Here is a 25,275-nt window from a genome sequence, read left to right on the forward strand (position 1 = left end):
GAAATGAAGACTATTCCTGACCATTGTGCCTGGACGCAAGAATCAGAATTTGTACCCTTTGGTGCTGGGGTGCTCTCGCCATGATTGCGGAACAGCATTACCCAGCCCTTCGGCAGATTGGCGCAACCTGGCGTAACAACATTGAACTAAGCCCGGAGCTCCACTCACCAGATCTTGGAAGACCCCAAATCACCCTCTATCAATAAGCAACCACATATGCTATGATTGCAAAGATGTCTTTGACAGATTCATTGGCCGGGCGAAATGACCCTTCCCTTCGACATTCGGTACAGTTCGCCGAGAGTCTCAGAAACAGCAACACCTCGGTTTTCAGCCTTGATTAATGATTAACACATGACGCACGCCCAACGTGGCAACAGTTAGGATAGAGGCAATCAAAAGGCGCTGCTGGTCGGGCAGCGGCCCTTTCACCCCCTACTTCCACTTCAAAGGGACTCATGGGCTTCCTCCTTCCACATACACATTATGCGATTCAAAGCCAGGTCATTGAGCTTCGTGCCGCCCGGAAGGCCTTACCCCGCTGACATGTTAATCAACAATAACTGTCCAGGGCAAAACGTAAGGCCTGGAAACTGGCGCTTCAAAGACCGCGAGCCGAGTCCAAACCGCACTACAAACTACCGAAACAGCGAGATTCAATATCAGATAGCAAGAAGCAGGTGGCTGGATCTACACAGACACTGCCGTTGACTCACGACTGAAGAATATAGTCCTTTCTAGACCGAGCCGCAGGGGATGTCGAGAGGTTGCGTCTCCTAAGAGGCTACCGCCTGCAGACTACCGTTATATTAACTGCCACATCACCGACTGCCACGATACTCCGTCCGTGGTAGCTTCATATAACATTTTAATTGGAGCGATTCTCGACGAATCCAGGTTTCGACAAGGCACCTTCTTTGACCAACAGGTAGCTTATGTATCATCGATCGTGAGTGTTTTTACTTACATGAGTTCTTTCCGATTTTTGTCTTCCAACATGCCTGGTTAGTCGGCCGAAGCGCCGCCCGACTACCATAAGGACAGTTAGGGAGGCCTAATAATCTCACAATTATACCTCTAGCCAGTATAAATGTCGAGAGCAGATATGTAGCAATTTATTTCTCTGCCGTGTGAAGGGCTAGTCTGGATATTCGAGCAATAGTGGCCGCCAGCAAGCCTACCTCATCCAACTAGTGTAGGTCATCAAAGTCCAATCTTCACCGAAGGTTGACATATGTACACGTGTCGTGATTTAGTAAACATGTAACTTTAGGCCGCTCACTCATAGCTTAGGTACAATGACCACATGCACATAAGTCCCTTCGGCAAAGTTGGGTCCACCACTCCAGCTCGCAACAATAGATTGATATTAGCATCTCGATGCAATACCTCCTAAACGTCTTTCGCCGCCTGGGCTACTACACAAGACACAGCGTGAACCGTGAAGGGGAAGGACTGTAACGTCGCACGCAGGCATCCTAGCCCTGAAGAAGCAGTAAGGCAGGTTCATCGAGTCAGTGAGGAACGCCAACCGAGAGAGAACACCAAACGGCGAGAAGACCCTTCCATTAGGCATTCTTAATCGTATAAACTTAAGGATGACGACTTAAATTCTACCCCAACATGATTGTTCTCTAAAGGACAAAACTTCCCAAGGTCTCGCAGGATGACTGTTGATCAATAACCGGTAAACGACCTCGGTCCGGTAACATATCGAAGTAATTAGTGGCTTCCGAGCAGACTCAATCCCAGGGATTGCAATAATGGTCCAAGCCGTAGCAGAACTTCACGTGAATGTAATCTGAAAAGGCATGAAGCCAAACCTCTTTGCACAACAGACGCCATGGCCGGCCACCAGATGACTTTCCAAGCCAGAAGATCGATCCCTCTTTCTTTGAATGGCTTCCATACGCTGAGAACTGTCGACCTGTGGTTCTCTGCCCATTCTGCAAGATCCGGGAACAAATCTGCAGGGATGCTTCAAACATTAGCTTCCATTTCCAGTTCGGCCAGCTCAGCCTCTGATCCTCTTTCCAGATATTCCTTCGTTCCAATGTCTATTTTGATCAGACGAATGCCGGGGAGATGTTTTTATATCTCAATCTTCGCGGAGTTGGTTGGCGTAAAAAAGTTGTAATCGCCAACTTAAACTTTGCACATGCGCTCGAGAAGTGGCTTGAGCTCTGCGCTGGGATGCTCTCAAGCATCCCACGCACAGTCCTTGCAGATCTAGAACATATCTTTCTTCGGGTTGATGAAGACGAAGTTTGGGATGTTTAACCCATCTGGCGCCAGTCGATACATGAAGTAGAATTTGCCGAGGACCATGGACCTTATCTTCCGATTGACGCTGTATGGATTAAGGTCTGTGACAGATAGAAGGGTACCAGTCATGAGCATCTATCAAGTAGAACGAGACGCCGAGAGCTGTATCGTCGTCCCTATCTAGTCCGAAAGTGATTTCTGATGAATCAGTACTCTCAGCGTGGAGAACGTCATAATCCATAATGTTAAGGACAAGCTCGTAAGGCAGTTTTGCAGCTCCATCGAGTATAGGCAAAGTAGCTGCTGCCTCTGGTTCGATCTCTGCAGTGCTAAGCGCATAGACATTCTCATCGTTGGCGCTCATTTCGATGATGCCTGGTCACTGGCACGGTGACTGGTAATGGTCGTTGGCTTCTGGCGTTTGAAAAACTTGTCCTGGCATTGATGGTGGAAGTTAGTATTACACGAGAAGACAGACAAGGTATGCTCAGTTGTTCTCACGATGCTTGAGAGAGGGCCAAATCACCAGATATTTCGGCCACTGCCCTCGATCTGGTCAGGGAACCGGCGACCAAATATAAACCCAAGGTCTCGAGGTGATTTGATTGAGGACGAACTTAAGAGGGAAGAGAATAGCAGGAGGACATTTATCAGTTGATGTAGGTGGGTGAGATGTTTTCAAGAGCCCAAGGCGGCGGCACTACTGTGTTCTAAAGTAAGCCCAAGCTAGGTAGGTACTAACCTAAGGCAAGGTGGGAGAGGTATGAACAGCACCTTCCTCCCCAGTTTCCCTACCTATTTACCTCGGTCACATGACGGTTGAATCAGATAACAAATTCTCAGGAAGGCGTCAACTTGTCGGGTGGGAAGGCACGACCAACGCGGTTAGAAAATGGAAGGCACCAATGGTCTCAGTGAGAACAGGCAGGAACAACCCAGACACATAGGAGCAAAAAGAAACGACTGGAAGGCACACCTTTGATGTATAGGTAGGAGCGCTTCTGTTCTGAAGCAGATATCTGGAGATGATTTGTACAAACGGACCTCTTTTGTCGGGTGGCAGGGCGGTGAACTACTCTGCAGCTTCACCTGCGGCCTACCTATAGACTGTCTCACTTGATCTCTCACTCACCAGGGTATATGGAGAATCTCAATCTTTCTTCATCTCACAGTTTCCGCTACTTATACAAACGAACTTCTTCTTCTCTACGTTGCTCACTTTTTCTAGGAGGAAAGATCGAGGTCCTTCCTCCCATCCACCCACAGACCTATCGCCCGTTTGCTCCTATGAAAAAGGTAGATCCAGCAAGAAACCGGTGAGACGACCATTCTATTTCCTCATCTCTGCTCTAGCTAACTCATATCTTGCCAGATTTTGTCAACTAAGCAGCGGATCTTCCTCGACAAACCGTCCCTCTCATACCCGTAATCATGCCTCACAACAACAAGCACAAGAAGGGCCGTCAAGGCACGCGGGCTCCTAAGACCCAGTCCCCCAAGGCCATTTCCCTGTCAAAGGGTCTCCAGCCTACTCCTCCTGGCAAGACCGGACCGGCTTCTCTACCCATGGACATTGTCCTGCTCATTATCGACGCCCTCATCAACGATGCCGCCTCCAAGGAGGTGTGCTTGAACTGGGGCATCGCATACAAGCAAGACACTGCCTCGAAGCTCGTCCTTACCGATATGAACATGAGCGATTCGGACCACGTCAAAGCCATGAAGCGACGATTCTCTCGCATCCGAATGGCCTCCCAGCTAAACCAAAAGTCCCGCGCCCTCGTCCATCAGACGTACCGCCGCCTTCCCAGAGCCAGAATGAGCCCGGCCGGAATGGCTGTCGGCTTTCAAATGACGGCATGGGTCCTTCCCTCCATCGATGACTTCGTCGTGGCCTTTGTTTTCCTGGGCGGACATGTCGCGGTCCTCGAGCGTTACGCCGACTTCCTCGGCATGGCGCTCCACCTGCCTACTCCCGCAGGACTTCGTTTCATGGAATGCATCCAGAAGTTCAAAATCATGCTCCCCCAGGGCCTAGACAAGCACGTCCACGCTGCCATGGTGCTCCCCAACCTTAAGGAGCTTTACTTGGCCTTTGCGATGGTCCCCATGTTTGGCGCGCCCCGTCCCCGTCCCGTCAAGCACGCCGGCATCGTCCCTCTTCGCCGTACCGACTACGGAGACTTGGCTGACTGGATGATCATGCACAAGAAGAACGACAGTAATCTCTGCAACATCTTCAAGAAGAAGGGCACTAAGGTGTACGCTTGGGACTGCGAGATTCGGAAGGCGGTCTTTGAGATACTTCTCACCGAGAAAGATGTTCGCTTGCGCACCTTGAGTTCGCCCAATTGTCCTGCTGACTGCGAATGCCGTAAGATCGGCGAGTCTCAAGCCTCTGCGGCTTCTACTTGAAGTCGCCGCAGGAGTAACTCCGACGTCACAGATGGGGTACTCAAATTTGGTTGCGATTCAGACGGGTTAGCGTACACAGGTACTTTAGCTAGTAGGCAAAAGGATTTCATCCCCTTGTATTCAAAGAGCTGCGATAGGAGGCACGGGATGTTGTTGCAATGCGATGGTGGACATGGAGATAGCCCTCGCGGCTCTCCCTATCTGTTTAGATAATCCTCAACAATTCAAGCATCACACTGTCCGCCCTCTGAAGTAAGCTACTTATTTCTATTTCTTGCCCCGTGACAGAGTGCTATATAACTGCAGAGAACCCCCTCACGCTTCAGCAGCGGGAGCAGCGGGCGGAGCTGCAGGCGTCGCCGGCTGAGCTTCCGGAGCAGCAGCTGGAGGCTGGGCAGCCGGCTGTCCCTCGGCAGGCGGCGGCGTCGCTTGCTGCTGGCCGTTACCCTTTCCCTTGCCTTGTCTCTGAGCGCCGCCAGGGCTGATGTTGATACCTGATGTGACTATCGTCAGTAAAGGTCAAAAGTAAAAGGTGAAACTGAGACGTCTTACCAGACTTGCCGCCGACGGATGTGCTGCCGTCGCTACCCTTTGTGATACCGAGATTGCCTCCGACTGGTGTCTACTGTTAGCCATCAAGAAAGATGTGGTGCCGTGTCGAGAGCTTACTGTTCTGAGCTTGACCATCAGTACCGAGGGTGATGCCGGCATTGTCCTTGAACTGCTCAGATTCCTTCACTGCCTTCGGCTGTCCCTCAGCAGCTCCTTCGGCAGGCTTTGCTCCCTCCGCAGGCTTCGCCCCCTCAGCAGGTGCGGCTCCTCCAGCAGGTTTGGCTCCCTCGGCAGCATTCGCAGGCGGAGCCTCGCCAGCCGGCTTAGCCTCCCCGAGCCCGGCACCGGCACCCTTCCGTTGAGCTTCCTTCGCGGCTTCATTGGCCTTTGCAGCCTCACCAGGGTTCGCTCCGAGTCCCTGCTCAGCCTTGGCAGCTTCACCCGGGTTGGCTCCAGGACCGCCCTCGCCCTTTTGCTTTCCACCACCGGCAGCAGCCCCAGCACCAGCACCAGCCTTTTGTCCCTCGCCACCAGCAGCTTTGCCCGGCGCAGCGGCCCCCTCGCCAGCATTAGCAGTGCCGTTGTTCTTCTTCTTGCCGTTCGCCGCGTTCAGGAAAGCGTCCAACGCGCTGTTGCCGGTTCCTCCGTTGTTGCCCTTGCCTCCAGTGGTCCCGACGTTGCCGCCGCCGAGGTTGATGCCGCCAATGGTCAGGCCGGCATTGTTGTTGGCAGTCCTGTTACCGGCGACATTGGTGCCGGGCTGACCCGCCGTGGCCTGGCCGTTGCTGTTGCCTTTGCCTTTGCCACCTAGTTGAAGACCTCCGGCGCCGCCAATGCTGATGCCGCCGTTTTCGAAGCTGATTTGTCTCTTTTCGACTGTGGGCTTCTCGACTTCTTGCCTTACGAGGACCGCGGCGCGGCCGGCGACGCTACCCTATGGGAATGAGCCGTATCAGAGACCGTAATGGAAGAATCGGAATGGTTACCAAGACATGATCTGATCTCTTGGTTGTACTAAAGTGCTTGGGAGGGATGGCTTACAGAGAACAACTTTGACTGCCCTTCTTGGCGATCACAGAGCCCAGTCTCGCCAAGCGCCAAGAGGGCGATGGCCACCATGGACGAGAAACGCATCTTTTATGAGACTAATCAAGGAAAGACAAGAAAGAGAAGTTTGATAAGTGTGAAGTTCGGGCTGCGCAGCAGCAAGGAATGTGATGAAATGAATTAAAAGAGTAAACCACGAAGCATCAAGCTTCAATTCTATTCAGACGGGAAAAGGCAAGAACAACAACAATCAAGAACCAAGTGACAGACGAGATGAAGTGATGAACAGTCTGGGGAAAAGAGGAAAAGAGGGAACCGGTCACTTACAGTCCCACACATCACCCAAAAGAGGAACGATAATAAGGGAACGACATATGGAATCGGATGTCGTCAGAAGTGCGTTTCCCCAGTGTCCGCAATACAAGAACATGCTTACTTTGGACTAGGCTAGCTAGTTCTACCGTCCCCGTGTTTGGCAGGGTGACGTGGACGTGAACCCGGCCCGTAGAACGTGGTATCGAGATTTGCCTTGAGCCGCATGAAGCTCTATTTACTAGTGCAACAGGGACTCGCCTTGGGTGCTCGGGCCCTACGAGAGGGGGATCTTTTTCCAAAACCTTCAACTTTAGGCGTGTTGTACGCCGATCCAACTTGCCGGGTATGGAGGAAACCCTGTAACCGCAGTGGGAAGACAGAAAAGTAGGCAAGATCCAGGGGAGAGATGCTATTAAAACGCACGTCAGGTTGGAGGATGTGGCTAGAACTGTCGCCAAACACTGAGCCAGGCCGGCACGGCATGGCTGGCGCGCATGAGGTGGGATCGGTTTTGAGTGACATCGGACGGCGCCGCAAGTGGTAACGTCTCCACCATCTCGGCACGGCTTGGCGTCACGGAGCTGCGGCAGCGCGGGCTATTATTGGCGTCGCCGGGGTTGCTTGTTGTTTCTGTGTTTTGCAACTCTCGCAAGTTTCCGGACGTGCAGTCATGAGGCCTGAAAACACGTTTAGCGAGACCAAAATATTCTTGATTTTTCGATGGTATCTTTTTTTTTATGGTTGTCATGAGACATTTAGACATTAAGAAGTAAAGCGCATACACACAAAGAGAAAAGGAAGACGCGATAAACTTGATGCGGGATGAGTTGAGGGCTTCAAGGGGAGGAGGGTACTGAAGTGATGTCGAATATCGACCTTCACTTCGTAATCTCCGTTCCATTTTTTCTTTTCTGCTGCCCAGAAATTATTACACCAAACCACCAACGTCCAAGAAAGTTTTTTGCCTCAAAGGAGACGACGCAAGCTGCAACAACCCCCGATTTTCCTCCCGGTTGTCCGTTTCCCGGTTTCGACCCCGAAATTCACGTCAAGGCCGTTTGTTAATTAGTCGTGGAGAGTCTTGTCAGTGTAAATTGTCATGTTAGGTCACACTAACACTTGCAAGCACCAGTCGGGGCCAGCTCCAAAGGCAGGTAGGTGGTACGGTAAATGGTAGTCACCTCCTCGTTGTGCTTAGCGCTGAAGGAGCCGGTCGGGTAGGGAGCGCCGGTGGCCTCGGGGTGGTGAGGGGGCTTGGTGAGAGTTACGGGGTGATGGTAGTCTGAGGCCCAGCCAATGGTGTCAGGACAAGTGCCATGGAAGACGGGGGCATCGGGAGTGGTGGCCGGGACGGCGGCGGTGGTCGTGATGAAGCTGCTCTGGGCCGCCGAGAAACCGCCCGTCGCCGTCGCGGTGGAGTTCTTGGAAAGGGTCTTGCTCACCGTGACAGTGACGGTGCTCGGCGGCGCGCAGGCGGAGGGCGAAGCCGGGGGCAGCGTGGTGGGATCGGTGCAGTCGGATCCGGTGACGGAGAACTTGGGCGTCTGCGCGTAGATCACGTAGACGTTGGTGCCGTTGATGGCGTTGCTGTTTGTTTGGATTTCGGGTCAGCCACATAACTCCCCCCTCACCCTGCACTTCAATCTTATTTGACCCCCTGTTCTCTTTCTTTCTGTTTTGGAGTGGTTCACTCCGCTTTTCACTTGAAATGACCGTTGCAGTGCATGACTCGTCAGATTCTTACCCCTGCCCAGAACAGGCTAATCGGGGCACAGTTCAGGGGTAGAATTGGGAATTCGAGACCGCAAAGGGTCAAGAGTCAAGACAACTCGACAAAAGAGAAGGAAAAAGGTCGTAAGAGGCAGAGACAGAACGACAAACAAAAGAAAGCGAATGTCTCACAATTGGTAACCGTCAGAGTTGAGGGTGGAGCAGGGAACGTCGATGGAGGCAGAGCCGGCGGCGGTCTCGAGGTCCTGGGCCAAGAGGACGTAGGAAGGAGGCCAGTTGACAAAGTTGACGAGGAAGACGCTGAAGGTCGACGGGTCTGTGTCGACCGTGTTCCACGACAGCTCGTAGCTCTTGCCCTTGGCGACGGTGGAGTTGGCCGAGGGGCTGGTGAACTCGATGGCGGAAACCAGAGGGGCCGCGAGGGCGAGGGCAACGGAGAAGTAACGCATTTTTGGTGGAGTTTTTTTCGGATCCGGATAGTATTAAAAGAGTGACTGGGATCGGTGAGGGAGCAAGAGGGAAAACCTGAGAGTCCGGTGGAAGTTTAGGGGGGGCATCGCGGCCATTATGTGCTCTTTGGGAGGTCGAGGATTCGGGAAATTGCCCATAGGCATCAGCTGCGTCCGCGCCGCAAAAGGGGTGGAGTCAACCCCGGATCCTCTCGGCCGTGAAATCTCCATCGAACGACGCGGAGCCAAGGGCCCAAGGCAAAAGGCAAGTTCGTATTATCGTCCACGGCGCGCCTCGGCGTTGGCAAGCCGCCTACATAGAGAGTCAGAGATTCTTACTCGCAAGGGGGCTGTCCGGTGCCAGTTGGGCGGTTCACGATGGCGGGCATATCACTCAAGACAGGACCGTGGCACGGATGGTACTTCTTGGAGCGGTTAGAGTGGCCTCACGTAGCGTCAGCCTAAGCGAGAGCATTTAAGCAGTTTGCGGCACAGTTTAGCCCGGCTTTGCTGCTCGGCCTCTGGTGGCTGCTTGGTTCACCACTTTCTGGTGTGGTTTGTCTGTTGGTGTTTTGAGGGGAAAAGGGGGAATTGCTGGCCTAAAACGGACGGCTGACTGCTTCACAAGTTCATCTGTTCCCAGTCTATTGGGCGCCCGAGAAGTCGGCAGGGGCTTCGATTGGGCGTGTGCGGCGCTGCGCCAGGAACTCCTTTTTCTCACGACCAGTCCCGGTTCCTGAATGGTTCCTGACGGTTCCTGAATCCTACTCAATCTCAACCTTTAGGCGCCATCCCGCGATCCTCCAGGCAATTTTAGGTGTGTTCCTGCTTCCAATTGAGCCAACTTCCCAATTCATGGCGGCCGACTTTCTACCAGCTCCTTTGCGGCGTGGTGCGCGTGGCGTCAACCTAATTCAACAAAGCAAACGATTCAGTCTGACTCTCACCGTGATGCACTTGCACCGATCCGGCCGTTGTCCATGTCAGGACTTGCGAAAGGTCGTCCGCGCCGCAATCTCAACATCCTCTACGACAGCGGTTCGCTGCTTGTTTCCTTTCTCCCCCGGTTCGATTAACCAAAGTCCCCGCAGGAGCCGCGGGATGGGAAATTGGAAAGACGTATGATGGATGAGCCTACGGGCGAAAGCAGCAGGAGATTCGTTTGCTACTGGACGTGGAGTCTTGCCAATCTCGTTCGGATCGACTTCATGAAGAGTGAAACGGAATTTCAATGACTTATTAACAACAGCAGATGGGAAATGGGGATCCAGCGCATTTTCCTTCTGCTGGATCTCATTTCCTCTCCAAGAGCGGGTTCAACGAGAAAACGCGTCTCAGACTGGAACAAACGCGAGGTGGGCTTTCGGAGCCTGCGGGCCCACGATCCGCTATAAGAAAAGGAGGGGTTGCCTTTGTTCCGCCTTGGCGAATGAGGCAAATGTTGGGGCATGATGGGATTAACAAGCAAGACATGCGCCGCACAATGTGTCAATTGCAACATCAATCATGAGCGGCTCGCCGCTGTGTATACGATGGTGAGAGTCAGGTTGTGTCACCTACACACATCGACGGAGAAGTGCAGCGATTGTTGAGTCTGCGCGCTTCCATCACACTTATTCGCGTCGTAGCGAGATTCGATGAGGTCGAAAGAACCAACCACAGAGTGCTGATGCGCCAAGATCCACGGTCATCAACGCCTAAATAGTCTAAGTGAACTCGTGGCTGACTGCAGGAGACAAGCACATGACCACTTCTCCCACCACGAACAAGCTTAAACTATTCTCGACAGCTAGAGGCCACCGTCTGCCAGACCATGCTGTTCCAACCAAGGGAAGTGGGAAACACTCGTGCATCCTTTCTTCTTGCACCCAGTCATTTCGTCTGAAAAATTGGTTGGCACGGGTAAAGAAATGATCTCATCTGTTCAGCCGATGATGGGGAGCTTGGCTATCCTCATTGTCTGTTGACTCTGTTTGACCTCGGCCGGTGGGATGCGCATCAACTCCGACTCTCGACTCGCGAAGACCATCACCAGCCTAATATGTTGTGTAATTCAACGACATACATATGTCTTCCTTCATACCTCTCAGAGACATCCCGTAATGTAGTTTGCTTTCAATTTCAATATGCGATGACCAGTGAGAAAAGGTGTCCATGTATTTCTATGAACGATGTGGTGGGACAGTCCATACAAACCTCCTTCCATGCATTCAAGTCGTCGTTGCACTACTCCAATCGGGCGGGAGCATTCCAAAATCAGTAGCTACGATGATGATTGACAAGATTAGATGACCCGATTGGCAAAAGTGCAAAAGAATACTCCTCGACGGGGAATTGAACCCCGGTCCCCTGCGAATCGTTGAATCTTCAATGACAAGCAGATATCCTCACCACTAGACTATCGGGGATTGGTGGATGTTGACATCCAGTGATAGTTGGTTGGGTTCAAACGCTACTAGCAGCTATAAGTAGCATTCACGTGTCCGTGCGCAGAGCTCCCCTAGCCGGCCCCGTTCACACTGTTTCCTCAGCATCGTCCCCAGGAAGTTCAAACAACAAGCATACTATTTTCGAGCCTCAAAATTACATCCATTCTTAGTCTATACCTGTTCGATCGTAAAGCGCCATGTGTTTAGGGTAGGTGTCGGGTCTGCCTAAAGGATGCCTAAGGGCTGCTCGCAAACGAATCCATGTTTCCTAAAATATAGCATTTAGATATCCAGGGTGGACGAACAGCGATTTGATTGCGAGCCATGAAAATCGGTTTAGACTTGCGACTTCAGAGAACTGGGATGTGTCGAGGAGGAAAGAAACGTTCTGAATGCATCGCGATCGCAAATCGCAAATTATCCGAGATGTAGAGCTTTAGCTTCTTCAATGTTTTCAATACAGGTCTCGAGACGCCGGTAACTTGAGAAGCAGTGATCTCGTTGATGTTTCTCACGGGTATGGAGAAACCTGACGGCCTTTCTGCCGTTTTCTCGGAGGCGAATGAGATGATCCTGATGACTTGGGTGACTCTGGTGATTTAGGCGATCCTGGTGATTTTGACGGCTCAGGCGATTCGGCTGATTCAAGTGGAGGACTCGAACTTGCCTCCCCCTGACTTTCTTCGTCATTCGCGATCTTTAGTGGTTTCCGAGCATATACAACATGCCTAAAAACATTTAATCATCAACTATTGAAAACAGTGGGTGCTCATGATCATCAAAATGGAAAGGACCTACACGTTCCAATATGCGTGGTACCACGTCTTTGCCAAGTCTTTCCGAACGTCATCGCACAATTTTAAGACCTCTTCCCTTGTCCAACCCATGACGCGCGTAAGAAGACCCAAAGTCAGTGCCTCTATGCCCATGTCGAGATTGAGAACCATCCACCTCCCAATCTCTTTGAACCTCTTGTCTTTGGGCCACGTATTCAAGGGCCAGATGAATTTCTCGGTTACAATGTCAACGAATCCGGCGTCCTCGATGGCCTTGATGTACTTCGATGGACTCTCGATCGAACGTCCACACTGCTCGCCTGCTTGCGCCATCAGGTCATGCCATCTTCGCAGTGCTGATTCTTCGGGAACGCTGCCGTCATCACAGCCCATTGGAAGGACGAAACCACCGGCTTCGAACCAACCACCAGGTGTCAGATTGCTGCCAAAAGTCTTAGTGAGTTATCCATACTCGGTATCCTTGCTAAACAACTCGAGAAGCCATACTCGTGTATCTCTTGAATAATCAGCTTCGGATCAGCAAACGATCCTTCCATTGTCCGGCAGAAGATGAAGTCGAATGGCTCATGCCAGGCCCACGGCTTTTCTAGGTCGTCAATCTCAAATTTATAGTTAGGAGGAGCCCTGTGTGATCCATTAGACCATATTGAAATTAAACAAAACGAGAGGTTGTACCACGAAGGTTGAATGGGACTCAAGTCAACACCGATGACCTAATTCCAACTTAGTCTGAGCGTGTCAAGAAGTAGTCAGGTATCGAACCTCGGCATCCTTAAATTCGTTCGCTTTAAAACGTGACGTATTAGCCGGGGCTAAACTCAGAGATACTGTGCATGAAAGCCACTCACCAAAAGCTATGGCCCACACGCCCGTCCCAGTGCCCATGTCCAGAACACGCTTCGCTGTTTGGTGAGCTGGGCAGACCGCTAATTTACCTTCGAGAGTGAGAGTCCAGATAAGGTGCTGAAAGTCTGCATCATACGACATGAGCATATATGAGTCGCTTCTGCTCTGCACAGCATGTAATTTGTTTGGGATTGAATGTCACACTCACTTAGCCGGTCATTTTCCCACTACACGGGTATAATTAGCGCTTGCTCATAGAGAACTGCATCATTATGGCACTATCAGAGGCACACTTACTTGGTCGTTCGGATATTGGTACTCTGTGCCTCCAGTCAGCAATTTTAAGCATATTGATATGGCAGACAATCAATGCCATAGAGTACGAACTTCCGGCGCTGACGGAGTGGTAGGTGCGACCATTTTCGTGTTCGCTCTCCCAAACTCTTGATTTTGCCGATGAGTCCGAACTCAAAGACTCTGCTTCATCGAAGAGCTGTTCAATAAGGAAGAAGTATTCAGCAAAACATCGGAGCTAGAGCACAAGACAGTCCGCAAATAGACAGGGATAGGATTCTCTCACGTCTTCTTCTTCCAAATCATCGTCGGCATCGAACACAGCTAACTGCTGCTGCCGTGGTTGCTGTTTCTCCTGTAATATTCATTTTAATACGTCAATATAACCGATTGGCAACCAGCCCTCTCCCAAAGAGCTGGCGAAAGTTCGCTCTCAAGGGGTGGGGGTTTGCTTTCCTCTCCATCTCCGTCGGTTGGGGGCTGATCGTTTGCAAGCATGGTACGACTCAGAATGTCGCTTGTCGAATACTTGAAACAGATTATGGTTACTTGTTCGCGCGTTCTCGTGGCTGTCGAAAATAGGACGAAAAGTCTTTCTGGGTAGCTAAACTGCCAGAGGACCCCAACGAGCATGAGAAAGCCGGGTAATTGCAACGAACAAAGAACATTACAAAAGTGACAGATTCTATTTGGCCACCCCGGCTCTTTTGACTGTTGGTGGCGGAGGCAATCGCACCACAGAAACGCATGTTGGACCGTTGCTTTGCTTGCCTGCAGTGCACCAACGGCACCAACAGGCGCTTCGCGGTTGGTTCGATGTTCTGCACGCAGCATCCAAGAGAGAATCCCTGTGACCCCCAAAAAACTGACGAAGGTGATAGGATGAAAAACGTGAACACTGGGTGATGCCTGCGTCGGACCAACTTGACATGCAGCCGAGATGGTCCCCCTTGTCATCAGCCAGGCCGGGCCGGATCACATTCCCTGCTTTTTACCAGCGGACACTCCACTTTCCCGACTTGGTCTTCACATCCCTCTCTACTTCATGTTAGCTCAGCGTCTGCTGTAATGTTGGAAATTCTGCCGCGTCGTGGGGCAGGTCACTCCGAAGGTGCTGACCCTGCACATGTCTGTGTGACAGTAGGTATGAAAGAGTTTCCTAAGCTGATATTCGAATGTATGATTGGCTACTTAGACGCGATGTGAACACCAAACATGATAGTGCATAAAGTTCAGCAAACATCAATCAGCGTTTATCAGCCCTCCGCGTGAGTGGCCAGCTTATAATCGCCAGTGAGGATGCCAACATCATCGATCCAGTGTACAAGATCAACGGCGCAAACCGACCGAAGCCGTACCCACGTGTCAAAGGTCCCATCACCAGCGATGCAGAGATCGGGCCCGTCAGAATATTGCCGACACCTTTACTAAAGGCCATGAAACTGTACACGTGCCCCGGGTCTTCTGAGAGGGCCGATCCGAACTTGTTCCATAGACAAGGAAACCCGCCCGTCGCCAGTCCGAACACCACTGAGAAGGAAAGTAAAGGTGCAAGGGACGAGGCAAAGCCCCACATGGAAAAGGTCGCAACGGCAGCAACAAATGAGGAGGCGAAGACGAGAACGAGCACGTTGTTGACACGGTCTGTGATGTAGCCGAGGGCCAGCTGACCAAAGATCGTGGCTAGATTGTTCGCCGCTAGGATCAGCGCACCCACAGTCCCCGAGAAGCCCAACGATGTTGCGTATGTCGGGAGATAGAGAGCGGGGATGTAGTGTCCGAGAGCTTCGAGGAAGTTGGCCATGGCAAAGCAATAGAACAGTGGCCTTTTGAAAAATTTAAAATCGCCTTTCTTTAGCGTGCCCCGCCTTGAGGCAGGAAGCCGTGCTTTGATGAAAGGGATCATGGGAAGCAAGGTGACAAATTGTGCCACAGCCATGACGCGTAACGTTGTCTGATAACCATATTTTGCAAGGAGCGACTCGAGAAGGAACGGCAAGCCAACACCACTACACCCAGCACCGGTCGACATGATTCCGTATGCAAGACCTCTGCGCTCGATAAACCACTCATTAAGCATCCGAAGAAGTGGATAGTTGACGAATACAAAGGCAAAACCGTAGAGGAACCCCTGGGTTGCGATGAGTGCAGGCACTGAAGTCGAAAAAGAGGCGGCCAGAAGGGATAAAGCGCATCCCGACCAGCCAATGATGATCATGTATCGTTGCCATGCCTGGAATCGTGCTGCCAAGGGCGTTGCGAGTGGTCCACCGAGGTAGTAGACACTGGTGGTAACGGTTCCAATGACGGCAATATTTGGATTATGTTTGAGGGCAGGGTGTTTTGAGTAGTAGTCTTGAAAGACGCCATGTGACAGCGGGAAGCCTAGATACCCGAGTAAGTATTTGAGATGAAGCTTCTGAAGTTTCGACCTGCGACGGACATACCCCAGAGAACGGCTTCAGCAACAAACGAAGCAAGTATGAAGAGCCAAGCAGACAACCCTTTGTCTACAGCGAGGCTAGGCCGACTCGAGGCTTCAACATGGGTTCCCATCTCCCCACGGCGGACGGTCTCAAGGCTCACGGTCTCGGAGTGAACAGACATTTCGTGGGTAGACTCTGAGAGCATGCAAAGATCTGGAACTATAGGAGAGAGAGAATACCGTCTTGCTTCAGATGATATTCCAGTCAGCTCATATACGGCTTTCCAACTGCTCAACTGCTCAATCAATGTGTTTGCTACATGCTGGCGGTTGGCTTGTGCTCATATCGGAATATCATACCACTGGTCTGATGCAGGGTAAAGGCTAAATCGGCCTGCACTATGCACACAGACCAAAGAGGTTCCTTGTAGTCAACGAGATATTTGCGCGGTTTTCCTGCTGCTGTGGAAAAAGGCGATCACTTGCTTGCGCGATATGGTTGCCTCACCGGGCACTTACGTATCTAGACCTAGGTAGATCTGGCTCGCACTTGGCGGATCCAATCAGGTCCTCGCGGCCCTTTCACAGCTTATTAGTGATAGCTTTTGGAGCGGATTAACATATCATACCTCAACATTTTGAATTCATTGCTACTGAAGATATGTGTAACGTGTTCCGTTAACGCCACTCAGCTTCCATCTGGATCAGTGAACATCGGCCCCGTGGAGTCATGGACTGGCATCCATGTGATACTATATTGTTCCTCACGAAGCAAAGAAGGTCCATATGAGAATGAAGTCAATAGACTTCCATTGAGTTCAGATGACGTCGAAAGACCAACCCGCCTTCTAGCAGCAATAAGCTCTTGGATGTGTGCGTGCGAGCGCTCATTACTAGCACACATACCGTTAAATGCTTCTACGATCGCTTCGAGATTGGGAATTGGAACCAGTCACTCAGAGCTCGATACTTACGAATTCAGTTCATTCATCGTGAGCTGACCCCTTGGTTTGCTTTGCTTTGTTTCAGTACTAGTCTATACTGCGTGCCGATTAGCGGCCGTGGGGTTCGAAGAGCACCTTATCATATCACTTACTTCAACCCCTCCCAGCTTGTTATTATTGATTCTCATTTGTTTACGACTCTGAACCTTCCCGGCCTATATTAGATGGTTCGATATTATCCAAGGGGATACTGTGCAAGAACCTTCGTTTTTCCCTCCTGCCATTGGATTTGGCAAGCACATTTAGCCTTGTCCTACTCACCTAGCCATTTTTGGTAGTCCCAACCGAGATACTGCATGCTGTAGCTAGTCTAGCCAGTCGTTGAAGGCGACGTTTTTGGCCTCGATCTGCTTAAGTAATGTCCATGTAACCCTATGCATTTGTTAGGCCTCGCCGGTCAGACCCCGTCGGTTAAGGGATAGCTCAAGGGGTATAAAGAGGGGGACTAAGTAATAAAAGAGTAACTTAGGTATATATAAAATACTAATAATATACCTTAAAAAAAGGGTAAATTTTAATAATTTATTTTTTAAACCTTAATAATAATTAGTTTTTATAAGCTTTTTTTTTATATTATATATTTATTAATAATTTAAAATTTCTATTTATAAAAGGGACTAAGCTAAGAATTTAAAATATTTATAAAAACGAGATATAATAAGAGAGCGTAGTTAGTATTATAATAATAAAAAGAGGACGATTTATTTTTATTAGACCCCTTAGAATTACCTCTTTTTTAATAAATAATATAAGAACGGAGTATAATAAAACGAACTATATAATAATAATATAAAGGGACCGTATTATTAAGAGTATTAATAAATTTTAAATAAAATAATAAACTTTTTACTCTTATTTATTAATATTTAAACTAAATAATTAGTAATAGATTAGTAAAGTTATAAAAATAGGAACAATAATTAAAAAAAGAAATTTTTATAATAACGTACAAAGAGCGCTTATATAAAAAATAAGTAAATTTAAAACGTTTATAAAGCTTTTTAAATAGCCCGGCCCCCGTATTAAAAGCTACGGTTTTAGTTATAATAACTTTAAACGTTAATTTTAATATAAACGGGAACATAAACCCCTAAATTAAAAATAGCTCGATAAGTAAAACTATATTTAAAGCGCTACTTAAATAATAATAAAATAATAAGTTCGTATTACTTAAACTTTTATTTACTAGCTCTTTTTTAATTTAAATAAGTATTATAAATAGAACGTTTATATTTAAGCCGCTATCCCTTTTTAACTTATTATATATTAATAAATTAGTATAGGACTTATAGAGCTTCTTATTTAATTATTATTATTATTTTAACTTATAGGCTTAATAAATAAAAATAGATTATAATAAAGTAGCGTATATAGTTAACTACTTAAATAATAGCATAAAGACCTTCTAAATATACTATATTTTTAACTATAAAAGGGTCCCTAAGTTTATAATAAACTAAGTTATATAAGAAGAACTAAAAACTTTTTTATAAAATAACTTATTTAATCCTACTAACTAAGGGATAGTAATAAGTATATACTTAAATAGTACTTCGTAAAATTAAAAAGAGAGGGTTAACGAGTTTATTAATTATATTAATAAGCTCGAAATAGAATTAGAATATATTTTAATAAAAAAATAGAAGATTTCTATATTAATAAGTAAGCTATAGCCTAAATTATACTTTATAATAGTATTATAAATAGAACTTTTATAAACTTATTTATAATTAATATTATTAATAAAACGTATTAAGTAATTTTTATTATTAATAAGGAGCTTATAAATATCCCCTAAGTAATATTCTAATTTAAATTTAAATAAGTTAGTAAGGAGATATTAGGGTATTAATAAGCTAATTACGTAAGGAGTATACCGTAACTCTCTTAGTAAGGATATTATATATTATAATTATAAAAAAACTAGTTATATTATAAAAGATTATTTATAATTATAAGAGTAGTATTAGTAATACTATAATTATAATAAAACCGGGTACTTTATTAATAGCTACTTAAGTATTATATATTATAAGTATAACTAAAAGGGATATAAAATTATTAATTATTAATTAGACCTCGCTCTAGTTAAGTAGCGCGGATTAATAATAAACTCGAATACTATTTTAATAAAAAGGGTAGTTAATAATTAATAAGGGCGGCGCTTAAACGTCCCGATTTATATATATTTAAATTATATATAAAAAAAGCTAAGCACCCTTATTAATTTAAAAATAGAAAGGAACGTAGTTAATATCGGGCTATTTAATAGTTTTAATACTAATTTACGAATTTACTTATTATTATAGCTAATAAACGTTAAGAGTAAATAAATAGAAACGCTAGGGAGCTACTACTTATAGCTTCGAATTATTAATAATAACTACGTAATAGAGATATAATTATATCGTTTTATAATAGCTAATATTACGGTACTTATACTTATACTTAGTTTTCCTTAGTTAGAGAATATTAACTTATTAATTAGTTAGAAATAAAAAAAGTAGTAATATCTAATTTATAAATAATATATCCGCTTAAACGCCCTAAAAAAGGGGTTATTAAATAACTTAGTTTTAATAATACTTATATATATTATAATTAACTTAGTTATAGATAGTAACGTAATATTAATAAGCGTAGCTAAGGATTAAAAACTATAATACTAAGACTTTAATAACTTATTTTTAAAAAAGAAGGCTATTTTATTATTAAATAGAGTACTATACGACTATTATATTAAACTAAATAACGCTATACTTATCCTCTAAGGACTTATTTATTTATTATTAAACTATAAGCTCGAGATTTTATAAAATTATTTAATAAAAGTAGAGGCTAGGGGCTAAATATACCTTTTTATAAGCCCGGCTAGAATACTTATTTTTTTTATATTTAAAAAAAGAGGAGAGCTATAACTTTACGTTAATTATAGAGCGATTAATAAGATTATATAAAAAAATAAAACGCTACTATTACTAATTAGAGAGATATTAAATAGATTATTTAATATTTTCGTTTTTATAAAGCTAGACCTTAAGAACGCGTATTATTATATATATATAGCTAAGGGCGATAAGTAAAAGACGGTTTTTTATACTAAATACGGGTAGTTCGAGTACTTAATTATATTTTTCGGGCTAATTAACGTACCCGCAACTTTTTAAATATATATTAATAACGTTCTAAGTAGCCTAGTTAATACTATTTATATTATATACTTAGATAATATTTTAATATATAATAATAACTACGTAATATATAAAAAGTATATACGTAACATATTATAAAAATTATAATAATAGAACTTATATCTAAATAGTAGTAAATATAAGTTTTATATATTATATATAAGATTCTTAGGGTATATTATATTTAACGAAGGTATAAAGATAGAACTTATATATACTAAAACTATAATAAATTAGCTATTTTTAAAGAGTGTTAAAAATATATAGACATTTTTTAAATTTATAGGGTTTTATTATAGATTTATTAATAATTATATTAAAATAATTATATTTTTAATAAACTTATTAAAAAAGGCGAAGTTAGGATAATTAGAGTTACTAATACTTATTATAGAGTTATTTAAGAGGTTATTAATAGTATTTACTAATATACTAATATTATAATATTTTAACTTTACCCTACTTATATAGTTATAAATAAACGCTTCGGTTTAAGCTATTAGCTTAGTAATTATATAATTATTTAAAAATAATTAGTATTTAATTATTTATAAGTTAAAGAAATTAATAAATATAGAGAGCTATTATAGTATAAAAAATACGGAGCTATTAATTATTATAAACGTATTAAAAAACTAATAATATTATTTTATTTATAACCGAGATCGGGTCGTAGTATTTATAAACTATTTTAACTTATAATTTTTAAATATTAAAAAGAGGCTAAATAAGAAATAGCTACGCTAATTAAATAAACTTATAGTATTTAATATTAAGATTAAGTTTAAGCTAAGTATTAAGAACTTAGTAAATAGATTATTATAAAAACTTAATTATAATAAAAATAATAACAATAATAAAGTAAAAGAGCTATTATTAAAAATAAAAAAAGACTTATATAATACTAAAAATATATAGGAGCTTTTTAAAATTATAGTAATAAAGTATATAAAAACGAGCTATAGGAGCAGCTCTTAAGTAAAAGGGATAGTAAATATTTTAAAAATAGAATTAATAATAATATAAAGAAGTAAATAAAAAAGGTTAAGAGCTTTAGTTCGAGAGAGCTCTGAGGAGTATTTTAAAAAGTATAACGGGGCTATAAGTTTAAGGTATTAAAGTTATAATATAATACTTAGGGAGCTATTTAAGCTTATTATTAGAATTATAAATTATAAGCTACTTATTTTATAGGATTTTAATATAATAAGAATACTTAAAATAGTATTTAGTAAAGAGGGGTTATTAATAATAAATTAACTACGGGCTATTTAATAAGAGGACGTTTTTATAAGAGATAAGTAGTAGATTAAGAAGAATTAATAGCCTTATTTAATTAAAAAGAAGTAGTAATAGAGCTAGGTATACGACTTAAAAGGGTTATTATATTATAATAGCTATACTTATATATTACTATATAAGGGGCTAAGGAGAGAAGTTATTAAAGTATATTATAATATACTTATAGTAAAATATTATAATATAAAGCGAACAATAGTATTATTAAAACGCTATTATTATTAAAATAGAGTAAGTAGGGATATAAAAAGTTATATTAATATTTATATAATATATTAGCGAATAAAGCCTCGTTATTATAAGCTATATAACTTATTATACCCCCTACTTACTTTAGTTAGGCTATAATAAAAAATATTATTAGATTTTATTATAAGCTTATTTATATTAATTATACTAATTAGGAGGCGCCCCTATAACGTAATACTTATTATAATAAACCGATTTATAAAATATAATATTTATATTATTACGAGGATAACTTTTATAGCTTAGGGATTTACGGACCTCTTATTTATAAAAATCTTTATGAAGTTTAGAATATTTAAAGGGATCGTTTTTAATAGGGGCTCGTTATTTATAAGTAAGTTTTAGACTTATTTTTATTACTTTTTAATAATAAAGAGGCGTTTTAGTACCGTATTTTATTTATAAACGGACGATTAAATAAAATAGTAAAACTAATATTTAGAGTAGTACTTTTACTATTTTTATACTTAGGATTAATTAGATTAGGTATAGCGTCTTTACTTAGCTATTACGGCTAGCTAATCGTAATAAGTATATTAGTAAAAGTTAAAGCTACGAATACTAAGTAAGTAGTATCGTAATTATAAATAGCTTTTTTAAAGCTATGTTTATAAGTTATATAGTGGTTTTTTTTTAGCTTTATAAGCGTAAAAAATCGACCTTAACGGGATTATACTTTTAAAAGAAATTATACAATATAGTATACTTTTTAATTATATAATACGCGCAATGTACCCTAAGTACGCACTTAATATAATATAGTAATTTTAATATAAAAACTGCTATATAATTCGGGATAGGTAAGCTACTTTGCAGTAGCGCTAGTTAGAAAGGTTAATAATAAAAGTCGGCCGTAATAGTTAGCTATAATAGTTAGCTATAATAGTCAGAGGCGGCCTTCTTTAACTATAAAAGTTCTAAACTTTAATAGTAACGTAGAAGTTTCTAAAGAAAGGGCTAAATAGGCTAATATTTACTACTTAGAGCTCATAAAAATTCTTTTTATCCTTATCGCTTTTAATATTACCTAAAGTTCTATTTAAACTAAATAAATCTACTAAACAAATCTATTAAATAAACTTATTAATATATAAACTACTACCTAGATAGCTAGTTAGATAACTAGTTAAGAGGTTAGCTAGTTAAAATACTACCTTAATAAGAACCTAAAGATACTTATTAATAAGTCTACCCCTTTTAAACTAGGCACCCTCTTTAACTAGCTCGACGCTATAGCTATTATAACTAATATAAGTATACCTAAGGATTAGTAAAGTACTTTCTAATAGTACGGAATTTAGCTAAGTAATAATACGAACGCTATAAATAGTTAGGCTAGTATAGACGTTAAGATTTAGTATATTAATACTAGCTTAGAAATTATATTTTATAAAGCTAAAAATCTTTTTAATACGGGCTATATTATAAACGTAAGGGAATATATAAGAGGCCCCCTAACCCTTAATAAAAAGGAGTATATAATATTGGATCTAGCTACCTATACGGGCTAGTACTAAGAAGTCTTATATATATTAAAGTAGGTATAGCTCGCCCTCTAAATAGCTAAAAGTAGGGAAAGGTTAAGAGCTATTTTAATTAATAGTTAAGTATAGAGCGTAATATACTTAGTTTTCCCTAATACGTAATATATAGTACGGCCCTAGCAGATTACTTCGTCAGGGGGGTTTATAAGTTATAAAATAAATAAGGCTTTAGTAATTAATCGTAGTTTTATTAAAAAAGGTTTTTAATAAAAATAACTAAAAGCGATTATAAGATCTAATACTAAGTTAATTACTAAAAAAGCTATAAAAAGTCTATTTTTAAGCCTAGCTTAAGTTTATATTATATATAAGTCTCGTTCTTAAATATATCCTTTATAATATTCCTATTTATTATTATCTAACTATTTATTAAATAGTCGTCCGTTCTATTTATTTATAATCGTCCGTTCTATTTATTTATGGGCGTCCGTTCTTTATTTTATTATATAATCGTAATTACGTAACTTATTTATAGTTCTTCTATCCTAAAAAGAGTTATTTTAAGTCCGTATTTTTATATATATAGTATAATAACTATTATAAGTTTTATAGGGCGAGGCCCTAGCTTTATTATATATATTAAGTCGTAATATTAACTTCTTTTTTTAAAAGTCTAGTTCTCTAGGCTTATAAGTAGGTCGTCTATTCTTAAGTTAGGGGATCGTTAAGTATTTTTTTAAAATATGCTAATACGATATTAGGTCGAATTAAAAAATCGAAATCTTTAATAACTACGTCTCGTTATAAATTATTACGTATTATTCGTTTTTTTAATAAAAGTATAAAAATAATATTTTATTTAAATTATTGCTCGCGAGGGGTCCGTTATTTAGTTCTTTTTAATTTTAAAATTTATAGAATATATTATTATTTAAGTATTTTATATAATACTTTTACTAATACTATTTATATTTATAAGTATTATATTTTTATTTATTAGGTTTTAGTTAATTAGGTATAATTAGTTAGTTAGTAACGGAGTTTAATTATTTTAATTATAAAAAAGAAGTAGAAGAGTTATAGTTTTAAGAGAGAGCTACGGAGTTATAAAAAAAGGCTAAGGCTTATTAATAAGCTTAGGCTAAGTTAAATAAGTCGTTATTTAAGTTAGAGCGTCTTTATTTTTAAAAACGAATAGTATTTAAAAAGAGTCGGATTATATTAAAAAAGTTTCTTAAGGGTTTTAAAAATGCTTTTTTAGTAACCTATAAGGTATAAATTAATAATATTTTTAAAATTATTAATTAGGACGCTATAATAACTAAGAGTTCTAAATTTAATTTTAATTTTAATACTCCTCGAGAAGTTATTAGGAGTTCTAGAGGTTTATAATAAGTTCCTATATATTTTTTTTATATCTATAGTTTTTTTATTTAATAAGATATTCCTTTTTATTATCCTTTATTCTATAGTTAATAATTCGTTTAACTTTATATTCTAATTAATTTAGTTTAATAATAATATAACTTTTCGTATATAAACCTCTTAATATAGGCTTAAATAATAAGACGTAAAAAACGGGGTAGTATCGTATTATATTTAGTAATCTTAATTCGTAATTAATTAATAAGACTTTTTTAATAATTTCGAAAGGTCTAAGTTTTTTATAATTTAATTTATTATTTAGTTATTTTATTTTAATATTATAATAAAAGAAATAGGTACTATTCCCCTTTTTTAAAAATAGTTTTTTAATCCTTAATCTATTTACATTTTTTTTTATATGTTATTATATAAATTTAAAGTTTAATAAAGCTTATTTATAAATCTCTTTAAGTTTACTTACGTTTACTATAGCTTTTATAGCTTATAATCCTTATTATACTTCTCTATATATAATTAGCTAAAATCTATAGTTAAAATAAAACGGGGATTTTCTTATATTTTTACTAACTATACTATTATATATAAACTAAGCTATTAATAAAAGTACTACCTAATTATCCTAGTTATAATTTATATAATAATAAAAGTATATTTCGAGGATCTAGTTAATCCTTTTTATTTATCTATTAGTTTATAAATAAAATAATATCAATAGTTTATAATCTATACTAAGTTACGAAATTAGAAATTTTTAAAACTTTAAAATAAATAGCTTATTTTTATCCAAAATAATTTTTTTTAATAAACCGTAGTTCGAGAGTATAACCTTAATAAATATATATACTAGGTCTTTTATAATACTAAATTTTTTATAAAAAATAAAGTACGTAAACTTAGTAAGTTAGTTAATTATAATTAAGATACTATTATACTATACTTTAATAAATAGTTCCCTAAACTTCGGTAATTTAATAATAAAATCCTATATAATTAAATACTATACTTCTATTAATAATTATAATAGTTATAGCTCGCTATAAAGCTTATATAAGCTACTCTTATTTTTTTTATAAGTTACGTAGTCCTTAATTACTTTT

General features: G+C 41.5%; 5 protein-coding genes across 5 annotated transcripts; 1 reads left to right on the forward strand and 4 right to left on the reverse strand.

Moving 5' to 3' along the window:
- Window positions 1-3,696: 3,696 nt before the first annotated feature.
- Window positions 3,697-4,680, forward strand: CCOS01_08395 (uncharacterized protein; the record flags this gene model as incomplete). Its single annotated transcript, XM_060456556.1, has 1 exon — window positions 3,697-4,680. One exon carries the CDS (start codon window positions 3,697-3,699, stop codon window positions 4,678-4,680), a length of 984 nt encoding a protein of 327 aa, XP_060312830.1.
- Window positions 4,681-4,995: 315 nt separating this feature from the next.
- Window positions 4,996-6,366, reverse strand: CCOS01_08396 (uncharacterized protein; the record flags this gene model as incomplete). Its single annotated transcript, XM_060456557.1, has 4 exons — window positions 4,996-5,174; window positions 5,233-5,295; window positions 5,350-6,166; window positions 6,274-6,366. 4 exons carry the CDS (start codon window positions 6,364-6,366, stop codon window positions 4,996-4,998), a joined length of 1,152 nt encoding a protein of 383 aa, XP_060312831.1.
- A 1,340-nt stretch (window positions 6,367-7,706) lies between these two features.
- CCOS01_08397 (extracellular proline-serine rich protein) lies at window positions 7,707-8,774 on the reverse strand (the record flags this gene model as incomplete). Its single annotated transcript, XM_060456558.1, has 2 exons — window positions 7,707-8,181; window positions 8,497-8,774. The coding sequence occupies 2 exons, from the start codon at window positions 8,772-8,774 to the stop codon at window positions 7,707-7,709; spliced, it is 753 nt and encodes a 250-aa protein (XP_060312832.1).
- Window positions 8,775-11,714: 2,940 nt separating this feature from the next.
- CCOS01_08398 (methyltransferase domain-containing protein) lies at window positions 11,715-13,495 on the reverse strand (the record flags this gene model as incomplete). Its single annotated transcript, XM_060456559.1, has 10 exons — window positions 11,715-11,931; window positions 12,002-12,421; window positions 12,487-12,624; window positions 12,676-12,713; window positions 12,763-12,785; window positions 12,849-12,971; window positions 13,055-13,073; window positions 13,144-13,166; window positions 13,234-13,339; window positions 13,427-13,495. Coding segments are annotated over 10 exons (1,176 nt in total), but the record flags the coding sequence as incomplete, so codon positions are not given.
- A 693-nt stretch (window positions 13,496-14,188) lies between these two features.
- Window positions 14,189-15,747, reverse strand: CCOS01_08399 (major facilitator superfamily transporter; the record flags this gene model as incomplete). The annotated part of the gene is made up of 3 exons (XM_060456560.1): window positions 14,189-14,270; window positions 14,499-15,525; window positions 15,588-15,747. 3 exons carry the CDS (start codon window positions 15,745-15,747, stop codon window positions 14,189-14,191), a joined length of 1,269 nt encoding a protein of 422 aa, XP_060312834.1.
- Between the last annotated feature and the right edge of the window lie 9,528 nt (window positions 15,748-25,275).

Source organism: Colletotrichum costaricense (assembly GCF_030867565.1).
Source record: "Colletotrichum costaricense strain IMI 309622 chromosome Unknown Scaffold_8.1, whole genome shotgun sequence".
NCBI classification, from domain to species: domain Eukaryota; kingdom Fungi; phylum Ascomycota; class Sordariomycetes; order Glomerellales; family Glomerellaceae; genus Colletotrichum; species Colletotrichum costaricense.